General features: G+C 57.6%; 1 protein-coding gene across 1 annotated transcript; it reads left to right on the top strand.

The window, feature by feature from the left end:
* Positions 1-488: 488 nt before the first annotated feature.
* Il2rb (interleukin 2 receptor, beta) lies at positions 489-17,167 on the top strand. The gene is made up of 10 exons (XM_005379192.1): positions 489-677; positions 6,258-6,378; positions 6,600-6,714; positions 7,168-7,246; positions 9,231-9,336; positions 10,190-10,338; positions 11,522-11,687; positions 12,365-12,485; positions 13,230-13,314; positions 15,040-17,167. Exons 2-10 carry the CDS (start codon positions 6,291-6,293, stop codon positions 15,787-15,789), a joined length of 1,659 nt encoding a protein of 552 aa, XP_005379249.1. The 5' UTR covers positions 489-677; positions 6,258-6,290; the 3' UTR covers positions 15,790-17,167.
* Positions 17,168-18,590: the final 1,423 nt, after the last annotated feature.

Genomic DNA, 18,590 nt, shown 5'->3' with positions numbered 1-18,590 from the left:
AACCCAATAAAAAATAAGAAAAGGAATAGGAACCATGACTTGACAGAAAAAGAGAGACTTAAAATGATGAGTAAGGGGTCATCAAATTGCTCACCAAGCCCTAATCACCAATTGGCTCTGAATGGTAAACTGAGTGAGGGGCTTCCTGGAAGACCGGGTGAAAAGGGGCACCTCTGAGTGATAACTGTGTCATAGGCCGGGATGATGTGGGGAGCCCTAGCGACACTTAGAGGGGTATGTTTGTGTGAGGCCTGGTGGGACTGTGCGTGCAACCAGATGTCGGGTGAGGCTTCGTGGCCTGTATGAGATGAGGGCGCACAGAGGGCTGGGCCCCTGGGCTCTGGTGTGCAGCCTGGCCTCTGTGAGCGTGCACGCGTGTGAGTACGTGCGCGTGTGTGAGGGCGTGCACTGCTGCGCAGCCCAGTGAGCGGCCGCCCCCGCGTGGGAGGGAGATCTTATCACTTAGGTGCTTGAGGAGTTTCGGGCTTTCTCACTGTCCTTGTTCCCCGCCTCCCGACGCCCGTCCCTCCACGCTCTGCACAGGAAGTGGGCCGGCCCTGGGTTGCAGTTTTTGCCGGCCCCACAGTTGTCTCTCTGCTACCCGGGCTGCAGGAGCCCGAGATGGCCGAGGTCCCAGAAGCAGGGAGAACACTGCCACAGCCTCATGTCTCAGCCAGGTGATGTCCCTGCCCTGCCCCGCACTGCCCTGCCCTGCCCTGCCCTGTCCTCTGGGAGCAGTGGTTACTGGGAAGATGTTCCCCAGGGGTTCCTGCCTCAACTCCGATCCCCAGCCTCCCCAGAATCCCTGGGGATGGGTGCCCCTGAGAAGAAGCTGCTTGCCTGGGCCAGGCCACCCTCCTGCCCTGACCCCTGGGGGACTCGGAGCTGCTCCGGGGTGGGCCCTGTACTTTGGGGCCCCCAACCCAGAAGGGCGGAGAGGGAGGTGGGTGGCTGGATTGGGGGCAAGAGAGGCCCCAGGAGGTGAGGAGAGGGAGATGGGGCCCCCTACCAACCTCCGTGGAGAGGGGCCCAGATGTGCGCTCTGTGCACACTGCTCCCCAAGAAGCTGTGGGTGAGGGAGGAGAGAGGGGACCCCTGCGACCAGGCCTGTCTCTGGTGCCCTGGGCTCTGGCTGGAATTTGTCCCTTGCTTGGCTGTGTGACGAGGACAGCAGCACATCCAGGGACCAGGGAGGCTGAGCTGTGTTTGTAGCACCTCAGGGTGCTGAGGGTGGCTCGGGGAGGAGTGGTGCTGTCAGCATCCCCACTCTGCCCCCCACAGCCAGGATCCCACACACTGCCGAGAGATGCGGCTGGAGCTCAGCGGCGAGAAGGGTGCACTCAGTGTGTGCGTGTGCGCGTGTGTACGTGTAAATGTGCTTATGCTTGTGTGTACGTGATGGGCTGGTCAGAGAGGCCAAACGGAGATGGAGCTCTGAGTTCGGAGGCCACACGAAGCGCCCCCAGTGACCGAGCTCCTGCTTTACCATCCTGCCCCAGCCCACCACACACCCCACAGGCCAGCAGGGCTTTAGGCTGCCCCTGGGCAAGAGGCTGGCCTGTGCCTCGGTCTCCCCATCTGGACAGAGGAGTAGCACTAAATCTGGCTCCCAGGGCGGCTGGGAGGATTACACACTGTGACATCTCCCAAGGGCCGGGGCCGGGCTGGGGCTGGAGAGTGGGTGTTAGTCATCCGAGCACAGCTAGTCTTTCTGGCCATCGTCGTCATCTTGCTGGAAATTAGGTGGTGTTTGAGCAGCTCTGAGCTCCAGCTCTGACACTGGTGATAAGGGGTGACGAGCCCCACCTCGAGGCTTGTGGTGGGGACGTAATGAGTCAGTGGCTGTGAGTGGGCTTGTGGCCGTGCCAACCTGCCTGGCACACGTGTGTGGGGGCAACACCGGGGGCAGAGTGCTGGAAGCACAGAGATCCCGATCTCTATTTAGTGTCCCCCGAGGCTGGCCTCTCCCGGGGTGATTTTGGGCACGTTCCCAAACCTCCCTGAGACTCAGAGCTTCCCCCTTGAGCATGAGGATGCAGCCTCTGTGGCTGTGAGGAGCCCCCCGGCCTGACCCCTCTGGCACCTGCGCCCTCCGCTCACCTTGCCCTCGCCCCCTGGGCGTGTAGCCGTGCACCCCTCTGACAGGGGCGGCAGGGACAGACTCCACCATGCTCTCTGTCTACTTTGCGCCTCTTTGCTGAGCCTGTGGTTTGACCCTGGCCTTCCTGTGATCTTGCACCCTTGCCCTCCTGCCCTTTGCTCCTCTGGCGTTGTGTCCCAAGTCATTCCTAGGCACAAAGTCATCCTGGTGGCTGGGCCTGTCCTGGGTAACCCATTACCAAGGACACACAGTACCCATCCCCAGAGCAAGGTTGGCATGATTAGCCGTGAAAGGGGAGGGGCTTGTAAGAAGTACACCCTTTGTTAGGTTTTATATTCTTCAGGGTCCCAACCTGGGGCCCTGTCTGTTGGGGGATTCAAAGACAGGCAAGTGGGCCCTGCTCCGGAGAGCTCATCCTTTGGGGGACCAGTGGGCTGGGACCCAACCCCCAGGGCCAAAGGCTGCTGGCCTTAACCGTGGGGCCAGTGTCTGGAGGTGGGGCCGGGGCAGGTGCGACAGCAGGAGAGGAGGCCTTATGGAGGAGCCTTGGCTGGACACAGCTCAGCGTGTCCCCGAGGAGGTTAAGGACCACTCTCCTGTCTGTGCTTGGGGTTGAAAGAACACGAAAGACACTGCTGTGAGGCGCTTGTCACAGGGGCTGGCACACAGCAGGCCCTGGCACCCATGGCGAGCACAGTCACAGTTCACTGTGTCACAGTGGAAGGGGTACCTGTGGGGCGAGGCCTCCTGCCTGGGCTCTGGCTGTGCCCCCGGGGGGAAAGCAGGTCTGCCTCTTATCAGCCATGTGACCTTGGGCGCAGGCCTCACCTCCATGCCTCAGTTTCCTTGTTTCATGTTTTTGGAGTCTCGTGTGCAGTGGTGAACAGTAAGCGCTCACTGGACAGTTTTGGGGCGATGAACGGGGGCAGCAGGGTACAGTCACTGAAGTGACCTATCCCTGCTTTTTTTGTAGTACTGGAGACTTCTGAGGTTATTCACTCATTCATCCATTCTTCCATTCATCCATCCATCCATCCATTCATTCATCTGCAGTTATTGAACACCCACTGTGGGCCAGGCTCTGCAGTCTGAGGAGTGAATGCACTGCCCGGCCATCCCAGCTGCTGCCCCTCTAGAGGAGGACAGGGGTCAGATCAGGATGTCCTTGCCTGCCACTGGTGAGATCCGGGAGGCCGGCCTCGCTGAAGGAGAGCGGTAGCATTTAAAATGGCCTTGAAGGACAACAGGACCTAGAGGGCTTGTGGGGCAATGACGTACCCTGGAAGGGCATTTAGAGGCTTAATCCAGAGCCTCTGGCCTGTGCAGGTAGGAAGATGTGATGCGTGTGAGGGAGAGCCTGTGTGCGTGCACGCGCGTGTGCGCTTGCTCCACGAGGGCCAAGCTGAAGGGCTGCATTTGAGCCGTGGCTTCGGCAGGGCCGTTGCTGGTTTCTGGGCACCTTGCCGGCTGCAGGGAGCTTTGGGAAATGCAGCTGAAGGCTCGAGCTGTGGCCTCTGCAGCAGACGCCACTGCACAGTCCAGGCTGGAGGGATGCTGCCTGCCCGGGAGGGTGGAGAAGATGAAGTGGGCGGGCTGTCACTGGGCCATGCTGCCCTGGGGGCTTCCTGGCAGGCTGTGTGTGGGGAGGGCTCGAGACTGCACTGGGACAACAGACCCGAGAGGCAGAGGGGGGGAGAGCTGGGCTGGACTCGGTGGTCTTGGCCCCCTGACCCTGGGGTGGTGAGGCTGGAGCCAGTGGGGGTAAGAGGTGGGGAGGGAGAGGGGTCTCACTGGGGAGAAGCCAGTGCCCAGCGTAAGGGAATTGGGAGGATCTTAGGCCCAAAGAGCAAGGGCGACAAGGGTCACGGGGGGACAAGGGACACAGGGGGATGAGGGACCCAGGGGGTCGAGGGACACTCCTCAGCACCTACTCCACCCCACCTGCTCCACCTCCATCTTGGCCCTCAGACTTAGGCCCCTGTCCCCTGTCCCTCAGCCCCCACCCATCTCCCCGCTGTCCTTTCTGTCTGCTCTGACCCAGGTTCCTGCGTGTCCCTTTATCTCCCTAATGACCTTGTGCTCATCGTCCTCATTCTGTGGGAACTGGGACCCTGCAGGACATGCGTGGTGACAGTCTCGCCTCTCTGAGCATTTCCATGGCCACAGGTCACATCCTGAGCTTTCCCTGTGTGGAGTTCCCATCCTGTGGCTAGAATGTCCCTGACAGTCCCTGACAGTCCCTGACAGGCTGGAGGATGCTATGGTCACTGAGGGTGGCGGCCGAGGGACTCCGGCACTGGGGCTGGGTAGCAGATGCTCCAGGGAGCAGATCTGGGAGCTAGGGTGTCGGGGACGCTTGCCTGGGGTGATGCTCACAGAAGCTCTGGCTCAGGCCGGGAGTGATGGTGCATGCCTGTAATCCCAGCACTCTGGGCGGCTGAGCCAGGAGGGTCATGAGTTTGACTCCAACCTGGGCAACTTAGTGACTTAAAGAGACACCGTCTCAAAAAAAAAAAAAAATGTTTTTTAATGAGCTGAGGATGTAGCTCAAGGTGAAGGCCTTGGGTTCAATCCCAGTACAGAGAAAAAGAAAAAATACTGGCCGGCCAGTGTTTCCTGGATATGCAGGGACACCTTCTGAGTCTTTTTCTGGGGTGTCTTATTTGTCCTTCTCTAGGGAGAACCTGGGGGCTCCTTAGCCACCTACAGGTGCTTTTAGGCAGGCAGGGGAGCAAGTGTGTAGACAGGTATCCCTCTGAGCCTCAGTTTCCCCATCTGCAAAGTGAGCAGGACCAAAGAGCTACCTTCTAATGCATAGACATTATGAATGAATCTGTACACACTCAGTGTTTGGACAGCGTCTGCGAGGAGCGAGGCACTGTGATCATGGCATTGTCATGATTTCCTTTTCTAGAGTGAAATAGCTCTGTGTCTCTCTTTGCCTAATGCACTTTCAGCTCTTTTCAAGCTGAATTTTAGGTGCCACATTACACATAGCCCATCTGTGGAGAAGAGGTGCCCATATTCCCTGGGAGCGTCTGGCCTGGGGTACGGCGGGGCCTCCACCCTTCCTTGCCCCTAGCTGGGCGGCTTGGCCCTTGGCAGGGAGGGGACCTCCAACCCAGGCTCCGTTTTGGAGGTACAGGGCCGATGGGGCAGGATTCTAGGGAGCAGCCAGCCATACCCTAAGCCCAGGTGCACAGAACACGCTTTCTTCCCAGGCAGCTGCGCTCGGGGAGGACAGAGACCTTCAGAAACACCCTTGCTGGTGCCTGAATCTAGTGTAATGTCCACCTTGGCCCTGAGGGCTCGCCCCAGCCCAGCCAGTGGCTTCTCTTGCTACCAACACATTTTGCTGCCTTCTCACAGATTCGTCAACTCCTTTGGACACAGAGTGAAGGGCAGCGGCAGGGGACAGGCCGGGGCTGGGGGGAAGCTCTGGAACCCCCATGGGCTGGCTTGTGCTGTCATGGCTCCACGTTTGTTCCTTTGATAATCTGCTTTTCCCCTTTGTGGCTGCCCTGTGTGCCAGGGCCTGGTTTAGGAACTGGGCACCCTAGATCTCTGTCCGCACAGGTTTGCATGACTCCCATGTGCATCTGTGTGTGTGTGCGTGTGCGTGTGTGTGTGTGTGTGTAAAGCTAGAAAATGAATGAATACAGTGAAGGTTTCCCCCATGTGTTGCTTCAATTTCCATTCCATGGGATCAAGCACAGCAAGAAAATATTCAATGCAAAATCCCAGAAACAATTTGTCCCCTTTAAATTGTGCGCCATTCTGAGCAGCGCCATCAGCCTCACCCTGTCTCGTCTGGTCCTGTGGGTCCTGGCTCGTCCCCTGGCCCAGCACATCCAGGTGTGCACGTGCCCGCCCTGTAGCCACTCAGCAGCCATCCCAGTGATCAAAATGACTGTGGGTATCGTGGAGATTGTGCCGAGAAACCCATACGCGGAGGCTGGTGCTGGGCGCCAGTGTCCCCTCTTCCTCTTGTCGCACGGGACACCTGAGCAGAGACTTGAAGGAAGGGCACGAGCAGCTGTGGGCAGTGGCAGCCGAAGGTGCCAAGGGCCGGGCCGTGCAGGCCTGGTGCGGGGCAGAGCTGTGAGGGGGGCAGCGGGCCTGGGGTACAGGCGCTCACTTCGCTTTGCCCCCCTAGGCCTTCCCCCCTCAGCTCGGCTCTGTGCATGTGATGGCGGGCCCAGCTCTGTCCTGGTGTCTGCCCCTGCTGGTCCTCCTCCTGCCCCTGACAGCCCCTCCGGTGTCTGCAACAGTGAACGGTGAGGACCCTGGCATCTGGGCAGCTGTGATTTCCCTAGCAGAGGGGCCAGGGCCTGCTGGAGCCCCTCCAGACCGCTGCTTCTTGGCAGAAGGTCCAGGAGCGGCAGCAGCAGGAGGCAGGGGGGAGGCGTAGGCGCAGGACACCAGGAGCTGGGTGACGGCTGTACCCGGAGGCCGCAGGCACCAAGCAGCCAGCCACTCACGCCCGTCCTGCCCATAGAGTCTTCCCAGCTCGAATGCTTCTACAACTCTCAAGCCAACATCTCCTGCCTGTGGAGCCAGGAGAAGGGTGTGCAGAACACATCCTGCCACATCCGCGCCCGGTCAGACAAGCGGTGAGTGCAGCCCAAGGGAAATGCAGGATATTGGGACCATGCGATCTCAAGGCCACCAGATCGTACTATCAGCCTCCATGACGTCTGTGCTCACTGAGCTGCGGGTTCCCAGGACTCATATACTCTTTGAGGCATTGGCTGAGAGAGTTGCTCAGTCAGCTGCTTAGGCTCCTGGACTCAGGGTGGGGTGCAAGCTGCTGTCGAGGGAAGAGCTGGGAAAGGTAATCTGGGGACAAGGGGCTGCTGAGCCTGCTGTGCCATGGTCAGCAGAGGCGGGCGTGGAGTGCCGCGGTGGGTAGCGGGGTTCCCCACCATTTTTGAATAATGTAGGATTTTGAGAGAGCCCCAGACAGCTGTGGGGGCTGGACCGTTACCTGGCCTGATGCTGTCTGGTGGGGAGTGAGTTGAAGGGGGTCCCCCTTTCTTTCTAAGCAGGCTCTTTTGCTTTGACAGGCCCTGGAACCGGACCTGCTCCATGTTCGCAGTGAGCCCAACGACTTGGGCCTGTAACCTGGTCCTCGGATCTCCGACTGTGAGTCTGCTGGCCAGGGGGAAGTGGGGCGAAGGCATCCCCGTTGCTCCAGGGGTCCCCGGGGAGGAGCCAGTGGCCTGGAAGAGGGGCCCTGGGTGACAGTGTGAGGACGCTGCCCTGCTGCTCCTTCCCTGCTCTCCCTCCTGGGCACTGGTGGGCACTGGGGCCCCCCACGCCGTTTTCCAGCCATCATCAGGTTTTGCAGATTGCATGTATGGGGGGCTGGAGTGGCAGTGTGGCAGGAACCAGACACTATGTCCCCTTGAGGGAGTCCGGCAGATGACCTGGCTCCAGCAGCTCCTAGCTGTGTGACCTTAGGCAAGTCCCTAAGCCTCTCTGTGGGTCAGTCTCACCTGCAGGATGGGAGCAACCATAGTGCCTGTCTCAGAGGGCACTGAGGGAATTAAATGGGACAATCTGTGAAGTGCTTGGGCGAGTGCCTGGCAGAGAGCGAATACTCTTGGGAGCTCATTACTGGCACCATCTTTGTGACAATGGTCATGTGATTATTATCCAGGGAAGCTGGGCTCCCACAACTACTGTAAGAAGGTGAGGGAGAGGTCCTGGGGTGCAGGGCTGACCAGCTGAGAGGGCGCTGATGATCAGGGCCACCATCTGCTCAGAGAGTTCAACAGGCTGAGTCTGGAGGCTTAAACCCCAAACCACCAGCTGGGCTGGCCCGAGCACGGGTCCCAGAGGGCCTGTCCTGAGCTTCCTCCTGGGCTACGTTGTGTGGCCCGCAGGGCTGGGAGACCCTCACTCGGCAGCACTGGGCAGGAAGATGGCCTTTCTCATAGCTGTGGTCACTCTGTGGGCTAAGGGTGCAGAGGCTTATGCATGGCCTGGGCTTCCTGCTGACCAGTTGAGTGGTCTAGGGCAAGTCTCCTCACCACATTGTGGGGAGGGACCCTGGTGCTATCTGTGAAGGACAAGAGGTGATCAAAAATGTGATAAATTTTTAAATTTAAAAACTAACCACAGTGAAAGACACCTTGCTATGAATCTCTCCCAGAACATTCCCCTTCCCTTCGAATGTACTTATCCTATTATTCTTGCCACTTTCTGAAGCAGTTCTGGACATTCTCTTCCATGAGTGTCTTTTTTTGGCTCCTTCTATGTCCTGAATTGATTAAAAAATGTTAATGGCAATTTCTGTCAAATAGAAACATTACGGTGTGTCTTCATCTACCTCATTCACCAGATCTGGCAGTATGTGACTTCTTGCTCTTCTTTAAAATCAAAATGACCATGGAAGGTCAAAGTTTTGAATTGATTCAGCACATCTAGGCAGCCAGGACAGTGCAACTAAAGATACTCACAAAAGAAGACTTCCAGAATTGCTTCTGAAAGTGGCAATAACACTGGGATTAGTGTGTTCAGCAGGAGTATTTTGAGGGAGGGTTGATGACAATGTATTTTTTACTGTAATAATTTTCTCAATACACACCATATTTTTAAATCACACTTTGTAAGTAGCTCAGGGGGCTGAGCAACAGCTCTCCAGGAGGTACTCAATACCTGGCCATTTCCCTCCAGAAAAGATGGGCGGGGTGGGGATGGGGAGAGGACCCATTTAGCTATTAAACAGGTACAGGTTCCACCTTGTTTGGGGGTTTCCTTGAGGGCTTACTGCTTGCATACCTCTAGTGACGGGGAGCTAGCTTCCTTCCCATGTCAAATCAGGGGTTAGTAAACTATCACAGTCTATGAGTCAAATGTGGCCCTCTGCCTGTATTTGTAAATAAAGTTTTATTGAAATGTGGCCCTGCTATTCATCCATACGCCATCTATGGCTACTTCACATTACAATGGCTGAGTTGAGTAGTAGTGACAAATACTATGTGGTTTAACAGCCAAAAATGTTGTCCTGTTATGAACAATGTTTGCTGTCGCTGCTCCTATCCTGCTTGTGTCCCTTCAATCTCGTGTCTACATTCTGAACCCTGTTGCTGGCAGCTCCATGCGATCCTCTCTCCTCTCACAGTCTCAGCAGCTGACCTCTGTGGATATCATTACTGCCCGTGTGATGTGCTGGGAAGGTGGACAGTGGCGGATGGTGCTGACCAAGAACTTCAAGCCCTTTGAGTACCGTGAGTGAGGAGCCGGGTGGCCCCTCCTTCCCTCCAGCATCCTCCCTGCCCTCAACCAAAGGCTACTTCTGCCTTCCATGCCCCTCCCCTCTGCACGTGCTGGTTCCCTTTCTGGAAGGCCCTTCCACTGGGAAATGCCTGCTGTCCTTCTGGGCACAGTGAAGTATCCCCTCCTCTAGGAGGCCCTCCCAGATTCCCCCAGCTTTTTGTACCTCCTCTTGTAGAGTTTAAGTCCTGCTCTCACTGCCTGATTGTAGGTCTGTCTCTTTCCTGGGCCATGAGCTCCCTAAGGGCAGAGTTTCTGCTGCCCCTGTACCTCCTTTCCGAGCACCCAGCATAGCCTGCGCAAGGTGGCACTCTGCAGATGCTTGTTGAATGACTAAGTGTCTTCTCCGTTTCCCCTGATGTTGGGGGCCATGGCTAGGGAAGAGGTGTGGTGGAAGGTGAAATCCCTGCCCTGATCTCATGTATCTGATTATCTCAACCTTAGTTTCCTGGGGTCATGAAGGAGTCTTTGAGCCAAGACAAAGAAACTGCTTGACATGGAGACTTTCACTTATGTTACGCGTTTTAGCAGCGTCTTCCCATTACAGAGACTTAGGTCAACTAAGCACAGTCCCTGCCCTCAGTGGGCTCCCTGGCGGGTAGGGCAGGCGCACCCGAACTAGGGCTGGAAAGGAAACTAAAGCAGGCAACAGGAGCGGATGTGGGAACCAGGGCAGGCTTCTCCGAATGGTGGCACTGGACAGAGACCTGGAGGAAGGGGGTCAAGGGCCCTAAGGACCTGGGGACCGGAACAGCAGGTGCCAAGGGACCGCTCAGCTCTCTGTCCCCTTGTCTCTCTTATCTGCAGTTCGCCTGGTGGCCCCCACCTCCCTCCAGCTCGCCTATGTGGACACCAATAGATGTAATGTCACCTGGCACCTCACCCAGGTCTCCCACTACATCGACTCCTACTTGGAGTTTGAGGCTCGGACACGGTCGCCAGGCCACAGCTGGGAGGTGAGGCGGCCCTCACCACCCCTCCCCCGTCCTCACCGGGGCCACGGGTCCTGTGTGCGTGTGTCCACGTCCGCGTCGTCCTCCGTCTCAGTGAGGTCCCATGCGCTGGCAGTCAGTGGGTAGTGGAGCCACCCTGGCTGCTCCTCCAGTCCTGCTGGACACCGCTCTCAAAGCCTGGGCACACTGCTGGAGGCCGATTTCAGGCTGATCCCAGGGCCAGACTCCCAAAGGCACGAGGCAGCAGTGGCCTCCTTGTGAGAGTTCAGTGGCCCCGGGAAACCCCGTATCCATACTTCCAACTCTCTTGGTTACTTTTCTCTCGTTGCTGAGACAAAATACCTGATGACAAAAATTAAGGAAGGAAAGGTTTATTTAGCTTATGGTTTGTGGAGCTGTCAATCCATACTTGGCTGGTTCCAAGGTAGAGTGGCGCATGGCAGAGGGCAACAGTCGGGTGGAACACAGCAAGCAGCTAGAGCAAAAAGGGAGGAGTGGCCAAGCAGCCTCTTCTTCTCCCTTACATATGCAAACTATCTGCCCCAGGGCAGTGCAGCACTCACAACCAGGAATCAGAACTCTAAAGGCCCTTCCCATGACTGCATGAGGTTTTGGGGGGACACCTAGACTCAAACCATAACACCAACCCAGTGCCCTGTGTCCCTGGGGGAAGATGACTGCTTTGATCACTCAGTTCATGAGTCGCCCATGCACACTTACTCACTGAGCACCTACTATGTGCCGGCAGGAGGAGGAAGTGGAAAGTGATGCTGGTGAGATGAGGGCTCACACAGGAGGAACCCAACTGATGGGAAACGGGCTGTGCTGGGCACAGTGGAGGGGCCTCGGCAGGATAAGGGAGTTGCGTGGCTGGGGCAGCAGCTTGGCTGTGGGCGGGGGTGGGTATGGGGAAAGGAGCCATCAGGCTTGGGACAGTCCTCTTTGTTGTGTCTAGTGGGGAGGAGACCCCAGAAGGGGCTGGCATGGGGTGGGACAGCTGGTTGACTTGCAGAGGGGTTTGCTCAAGTGTGGGGTGCTTGGAGGAGGGTGCTGGGCCCGGCCTGGGGCCAGTCTGGTCTAGCAGTGGGAAGGTCAGGGAAGGAGTGAGGGAGAGCAGAGGCTGTGTGGGAGGTGGCGGGCAGGGAGACCTCTTGATGTGACTGTCCTGCCCCTGTCCCTGACCCAGGAGAATGTCCCGTTGAGTCTCAAGCAGAGGCAGCAGTGGATCTTCCTGGAGAACCTGGTGCCCGACACTCAGTATGAGCTGCAGGTGCGGACACGGTCCCAGAAAGGCCAGCACAACGCGTGGAGCCCCTGGAGCCAGGCCCTGGCCTTCAGGACGAGGCCTGCAGGTACCGCAGTGCAGGGAGAGGAGCAGCTGGTGGTGCAGAATTCCACTCCCCTCACCCCTTCCCACATACCCTACATCCCAGAGGGGCGCGGGGTCAAGGGTGGGTCATAGCCAGGCCTGCCAGAGTGCAGAGACCCCTCACCTGTCACCTGCGGAGTCCTCCCTGTGGTGCGCAGGGCAAGCTGGGGAGCAGAGTCTGGGCTGTGGGGGCCCCATGCGGAGCCAGCTGCTCCTGGAATGTCAGTTTCTGCTTCTGCATCTGCCCCTCCCCTCCGCTCCTCTCTTCTACCTCTTCTTTTTCGAAGTCCTGGGAATTGAACCCAGAGCCTTTGGACTGAACTACATCCCCAGCCCTGTTTTATTTTGAATCAAGTTTCCTCTAAGTTGCTAAGTCCCCCAGGCTCAAGCCAAACCTTCAGTTTGCCTGCCTCAGCCTCCCAAGAGGGCTGGGATTACAGGCGTGTGCCACCCTTGTGCCTGGCTACGTGGCATCCTTTCCCTTAAGTATCACATCTGGCCTCCTGGAGAGGGTGGGCTTCAGCAGGGCCCTGCCCCAGTCCCCAGCACAGGCCCTGAGGCAAGTTATGGGCAGATGGCAGGCCGTGGCACCAGGCAGAGGGGGAGCCGGTTGATGGGCGTCTCTCAGACCCTCTCCTTGCTTCTCCCCTCCCCTTGCAGCCCCGAGGAAGGAGTCCCCGCCCCTCGCTTGGGTCCTTGGCCCTGCCCTGGGCCTTGGGCTGGTCTGCGGCGTCATCATCTCTGTGTTCCTCTTGGTCAGCGGCAATTGCCTCGGGCCTTGGTAAGAGAATCCCCCTCCGCCTCCCCGAAGCCCACCAGCCTTTTGCCCAGGCAGGAAGAGGTCACCTCACCTGCTGCCCACGGAAGTCTACTGCCCTCACCCCCTCCTCCTCGCTGTCCTTCAATCCACTCCCACTGGGGTACACTGACCCTCCTCCACTATTTGAAATGTTTGTGCCGATTAGGAAAAGGTGAATTTTTTCCAGGAAGGGGCATATTGGCTCTGGGCATTCAGCTTGGCAAAGCCGAAGGTGGGCTGGGATTCAGCCCCAACTCCTTGTTTCCCTCCAAGTCAGATGCCCTGGGGCAGTGCACAACCTGAACTTCCTTCCATGGCGGCCTCGAACTGGGAGGTTCCTCCTCTACCTTCCTCCTCATGGCTCACTCCGCTCCAGCCATCTGTAGCCCTCACCACTCTGGCCTGCATGGTCTCCCCTGCCCACCTCCTACCTCCTTCTCTTGAGTAGCTCTCCACTCTGTGTCTCCACAGAATATCACACACTTCATCTTTCTCCTCATCAGGGTTAGAGAACAGGCACCTTCTTGGCTGGCTATTCTTGTTATTATTTTGTATTTTTGAGATAGTGTCTCGCTAACTTGCCCAGACAGGCCTTACACTTGCAATCTTCCTGCCTCAGCATTCTGAGTAGCTGGCATTACGCTTGGCTCTGTGCCCAGCCCTCAGCGTGGGGCTGACAGGACATCTCCTCCCTGGCTCACACGCTGCCCCTGCCCTCCTGCACAGGCTGAAGAAAGTCCTGAAGTGTCACATCCCAGACCCCTCAGAGTTCTTCTCCCAGCTAAACTCCGAGCACGGAGGGGACTTCCAGGTAGGAGCGTGTGGCTGGCGGGCAGGGTAGGGTGGGTGGGAGCATGGCAAGGCAGGGCAGGGGGCACAACAGTAGTGGCTTTTGCTGAGTAGGCCAGTCTGCCTGGGGTCTCCCTTTCCTGACTGTGTGAGCTAAGGAAGTTCCAGGACCTTTGTGTGCTTGACTTTCCTCCCCTGGCAAATGCGGAGAAAACAGTTGTGGGTGCTGCTCTGGGAGCACCGACAAGTCCTCAGTTCCCTTGAGTTCCCAGTGTGGGCCTGGCCGTGAGTGTAGGCCCGCCTGGCAGTGACCTGGGAACCCCTGCACAGCTCTGTGGCTTCCCCTCCCGCAGCCCCACCTGCTTAAGCTTCAGGAGGCAGGGGCCATGTCTTTCCCGGGTAGTCTCGATTTGGAGAACGTCTCCTTTCACTTCTTCCCTCAGATCTCCAGGGAGTGAGATCCCCAGCAGTAAGGATAACCAGGCAAGCCTTGGCAGCAGGGCTTCCTCTATGAGGGCTGGTTGAGGCCAGACTGGGTGCATCCGCAGCCCTCTTCCGGCCTAGGACTCAATGCTGGGAGAGTAGGGTCCCTCCTGGGGTTGTAGAGATCACGCCACCCCTGGCTCCAGCTTCCTGCCCCAGGTCCAGTGCGCAGTGGTGGCTCTGAGGGATGCCTGAGGTGCTGGCCAGGATGGCCCAGCTATGAGCAGGTGGATGGGAATCCCAGTCTTGTCCCTGTCCTCTCCAGAGCCCAGCACCAATGCCATGGGGCCCACTCCTGCTCAAGTGAGTTTGCACCTGAGTGTGTGCATGTGTTTGAGTGAGCGTGCAAATGTGCATGTGTGAAGTCACTCTGGAGAGGGAACCAGGCAGGTCCCGCTGCTGCACTCATGCATCTGGAATCACCTGGCTCCTGTACCTAGGTGGCCACAGCCCCACTGCTGAGGGCTCCTGGGATAGCAGACACTGGCTTCTCAAGCACCCGTCCTGGGTCCCTGCTGCCCCCTAGGGCCTCCCGCCACCCACGTCTGTGCAGCTGCTTTCTCCCTGGGCCGGGGGTCTCCCTGCTGACTCAAGAGATAACAGTGAGGGAATCAAGAAGGAAGTGGCCAACACTTGTGGAAACTGGGGCTCACAGAGGGTCAAGGCCACATGGCCAGAGGGTGCCACGGCTGGGCTGGAACTTGGGTTGCCCTACTCCTTGCCAGGGCTTGGTGGATTCCCAGCCACCACCACATGTCCCGTGGGTCATGTGTCCCTGTGTGGGCAAAGGTGAGGGGCTGCTGGGCACAGGAAGAAAGGGGCTCCTTATCAGGGGCTCGGAACCAGCACGCGCACCCTGGGTCCCAGCGCCCTCCCTCCCGGCCATCGCAGGCCTAGGTGTGTCCGTTCCACAGCATGCATAAAGTGAGCAGGATAGGCGCGTGGGGCTCCTGCTCTGGCCCTGCTTGGTTGCTGGAGGCAGACACTTTGCACTGGGCCCTCTGGGCACCCTGGGGATGCTCTCCTGTGCCCTGGCCCTACACCTGGGACAATACTGGGCATACAGTGGGCACTCAGGGACAGTCATGCTTATCCCCTGGGCATTTGTGAGCCTGCGTTGGGCTCTATGACTGTCTGGGTGTCCGTGACAGAGGGGTGTGGGGAACAGGCTAGGGATTTCCTGGTAGGGACGCTGGCAACCGCTGAAGTCCTGAGCGGGTGGGAAGAGAGACGCCGCTCACCTCTGCTGGCCTCTCTCCTGCAGAAGTGGCTGTCCTCGCCTTTCCCCTCATCCTCCTTCAGCCTGGGGGCCCCGGCGCCCGAGATCTCACCGCTGGAAGTGCTGGACAAGGACACCAAGGCCGCACAGCTGCTCCTGCTGCAGCAGAACAAGGTGCCCTTGCCCTCGCCTGCGCCCAGCGGCCACTCACAGACAAGTTGCTTCACCAACCAGGGCTACTTCTTCTTCCACCTCCCGGACGCCCTGGAGATCGAGGCCTGCCAGGTGTACTTCACCTACGAGCCCTGTACTGAGGCGGAGCCTGAGGAGGGTGCACCCCCAGGGTCCCCTCTCGCACCCCTGCTGCCCCTGCAAGGGGAAGATGACGCCTACTGCACCTTTCCCCCAGGGGAGGACCTGCTACTCTTCTCCAGCCTCCACAGTGGCCCAAGCACCCCCCACGGTGGCCCAAACACCCTCCACATTCTCCCTCGGGCCGCTGGGATCAGTGAAGAGAGGCTGCGCCCCTCCCTACAGGAGGGGGCTCCCCAGGACTGGGGTCCTCCACCGCTGGCATCCCCTATCCCAATGGGCCCCGACCCAGTGGGTTTCCAGTCACCCCTGGAGCAGGCATTGGGCGTGGCTGGGGAGGAGGCCCCTGCCCTGGGGCCTGAGGATGGGGCTGACTCCCCCGGGCAGGGCCAGGGCAGGACCCCTTCCTCCCGCTGCGCTGACACTGACGCCTACCTGTCCCTCCAAGAGCTCCAGGCTCAGGACCCAGCTCTCCTGATGTAGACAGCCAGCCAGGGCTGGGAGGCAGGAGGCTGCCTGGGATGTGCCAGGCCTCAGGGGTGCCCCAGACAGTCCAGTGTGGAGGACATCGCCACCCTGATGCCCCACCCACCTTCAAACCTCAGCTGCTGCTCCGTGGTTGCACCGTGCATATCAGGGCCTGGGGCAGGAGTGGGAGAAGGATCCCCCTCCGTGTCTCATCACTGAGTCCCTGGAGCTTTGTCTCTCAGGCACCCACCCTCCAAATCCGCAGTCACCTACGGACACCAGTCATCACTGCAGCTCCCCTCCGAGCTTCCTCTGCAGGGCACCAGAGTGTGATTCCCACACATAAACACGGCTGCGCCCCTCACCTGCTCCAAACCCTGCCTGGCTCCGGGGCCCTCAGCACCACCCTTAGCCTGCCACTTACCCTTCCATGTCTGGACAGTCCCTTCTGAGACCCTTACAAGTGGCCTCAGCACGCTCCTAAAAGCTGCCTTGCACTTTGGATGTGCTGTGGCCAATATCCGGGGCACCCACGCCTCCTCTAGGTGACAGTCTGCTTCCCCCAAGGGAAACATTGCTGGATCCAGTGCCGGGAGGGAACACCACCCAGGTCCCGGGTGGTGGAGAAGGGCTCTCTCTTGGCCTGAGAGTGCTCCACCCAGGAACAGACAGAAATCCCCATGGCGGGGACCCTTCTGGAGCTTTCCATGGTGGCCTCACAGACTCACAAGGGAGTAAACCCGGGAGTCCCTGCAGCCCAGGCAGCAGCCTCTTCCTTCCAGCAAGAGGTCCCCACCCTGGGCAGCTTTCACCTGAGGGTTCTTGCCCTCATGAATCCCCTGGATTGCCTGCATACGGACCAGCAAGAGTCTGGTCCCTTCGCATTCAGTGCTCCCTTCTTACAGGGCTGGCCCTTCCCACCACCCCTCTGCCCCTCTTCCCTCTGTGCCTGGCACTGTCCACAGTGACCACCATCCCACACCCCTGCAGGAAAGACTCCCAGTGCCAACTGACTGGCTTGGGAGCAGCAGGGCCTACATTTATAAGTCCTTCTCGCGGCTGATTGGGCATCTGACCAGAAGCCCACCCACAGGCTGACTAGCAGCCTATGAGAAAGCTTGGTACAGAAACTCTGTCCAAACAAGAAGGCTAGGCATGATCTAGTCAATCAGATTATCTCTTGGGCTCAGGCATTTAAACTGGAGGAAGAGTGAGAGGGGGTAGGGGGGGCAGGTGCTTGGGAACAGGGCTCCCAGGAGCTGGGAGAGAGGTGTTGAGCCTCATGAGCAGAAGGCAGGGGGAGGTCCTGACAGAAACTCCTACTGCCTGCACCATTCTGTCCTGATCCCTGTCTTTTTATGTTCAAAATAAAGTTTTTCTTGAGGTTGGGTGAGTCTTGGGTCTTTACTATGGAAAGAGCTTAATGACCTGGCAGCCTCATTCCCACCTTCTGATATACAAGTTTGTGTGTCCCAGGCCACAAGGGCTCCTCAGCCCTGCCCGGTGGGTCACATCAGAGCTGGGGCCACACCTTTGCTGTGTGTCTTGGCCCAAGCGGCCAGACCTCTCCGTTCAGTTACCCTGTCTCCAAAATAGAGGTAATATTCACCCCCACACTTTGAAAAGTTCCCAGGTGGATTAAATTTCTCAGAACTTGAGGACAGATGCATTTCTGTGTACTATCATTGTTACTGTTTTCTTAATATTTTTAAAAAATTTATTCACTTTTTAAAAATATGTTTAAAGAAAAATCTTTTTCAAAAAATAATGTTGGCAGTGCTGTGGATTAAACCTAGGACTTTTGCACTGAGCTACATCCTCAGCCTTTTTATTTTTTATTTTGAGTCAGGGTCTTGCTAGGTTGCTCAGGCTGGGCTCAAACCTGTAATCCTCCTGTCTCAGCCTTCTAGAGTGTTGGGATACAGGTGTGTGCCACCTTCCCAGGCTAAGAAAAATCTTTATAGTGTATCTGTGAGTGGAAAAACTGAATTCACTATAAATAAATGGCAACTGTAAAAGGCGAGTACAATGAAGCAAAACTTTTATATTCACTGCTCAGTGGAAACCTGCTGTCTGTTGGTCTACAGGGAAGATTAGCAAGTATGGGGAGTTATGAAAACCAAATGGAACTTTGTCCCTGGGAGCAAGCAAAATTGCAAAGGGAATATCTTTCTCTGCTAGGAGTCAGGTTGATCTTATTTGGTATCTAGGAACTAACATCTCTCATATACCTCATAGATCTGTCCTTGGGAAATATTGATAACTACCTGTCTCTCTGTCTATCTACCTGTCATGTTTTTCTCAGTGCCCTGAAAAAATGATGACCCAGAGTATGGATAACAATTTCTGGCATTCATAAATGCGGAGCCGCACAGACATTACTAATGGATTGCACCCATGCATGGCAGACATATCTAGTCGATCATGGCCTGCCTTGCTGCAGAGCCTGGGTGCACTTCAGAGTTTTCAGTACCTGCCAGGGACAACCCCTAGCCGACCACAGCTGGTACCTGGTGACATATGTGGACCACATAACCTCTCAAGTTCTTTTTGCAAAAGGAGCTCTCAATTTTCTCAACTCTAATTTTCCAGGTGGAAAAGCGAAGCTGAGACTGTGGGGCATGGAAAGCCAAGAGGGGTCTAGGCGCAGGCAGGTCCAGGGAGCCCAGCTGTCCCCACCATGCCTGACGAGAGACCTGAGCTGCGGGGAGTGGGGGAAAGGCCACCTCACACTGAGGGTGGGGGGAGGTGGCATCTTTGGGAGGGGGTGAGGAGGAAGCAGCTGATGAGGTGGGGGTGAAGGCACCAGCTGGGGA

Source organism: Chinchilla lanigera, unplaced genomic scaffold (genome assembly GCF_000276665.1).
Source record: "Chinchilla lanigera isolate Chin_1 unplaced genomic scaffold, ChiLan1.0 scaffold00012, whole genome shotgun sequence".
Taxonomy (NCBI): Eukaryota; Metazoa; Chordata; class Mammalia; order Rodentia; family Chinchillidae; genus Chinchilla; species Chinchilla lanigera.
Note: the sequence above shows the minus strand (reverse complement) of the source record. Positions and strands in the feature narration are given on the sequence as shown.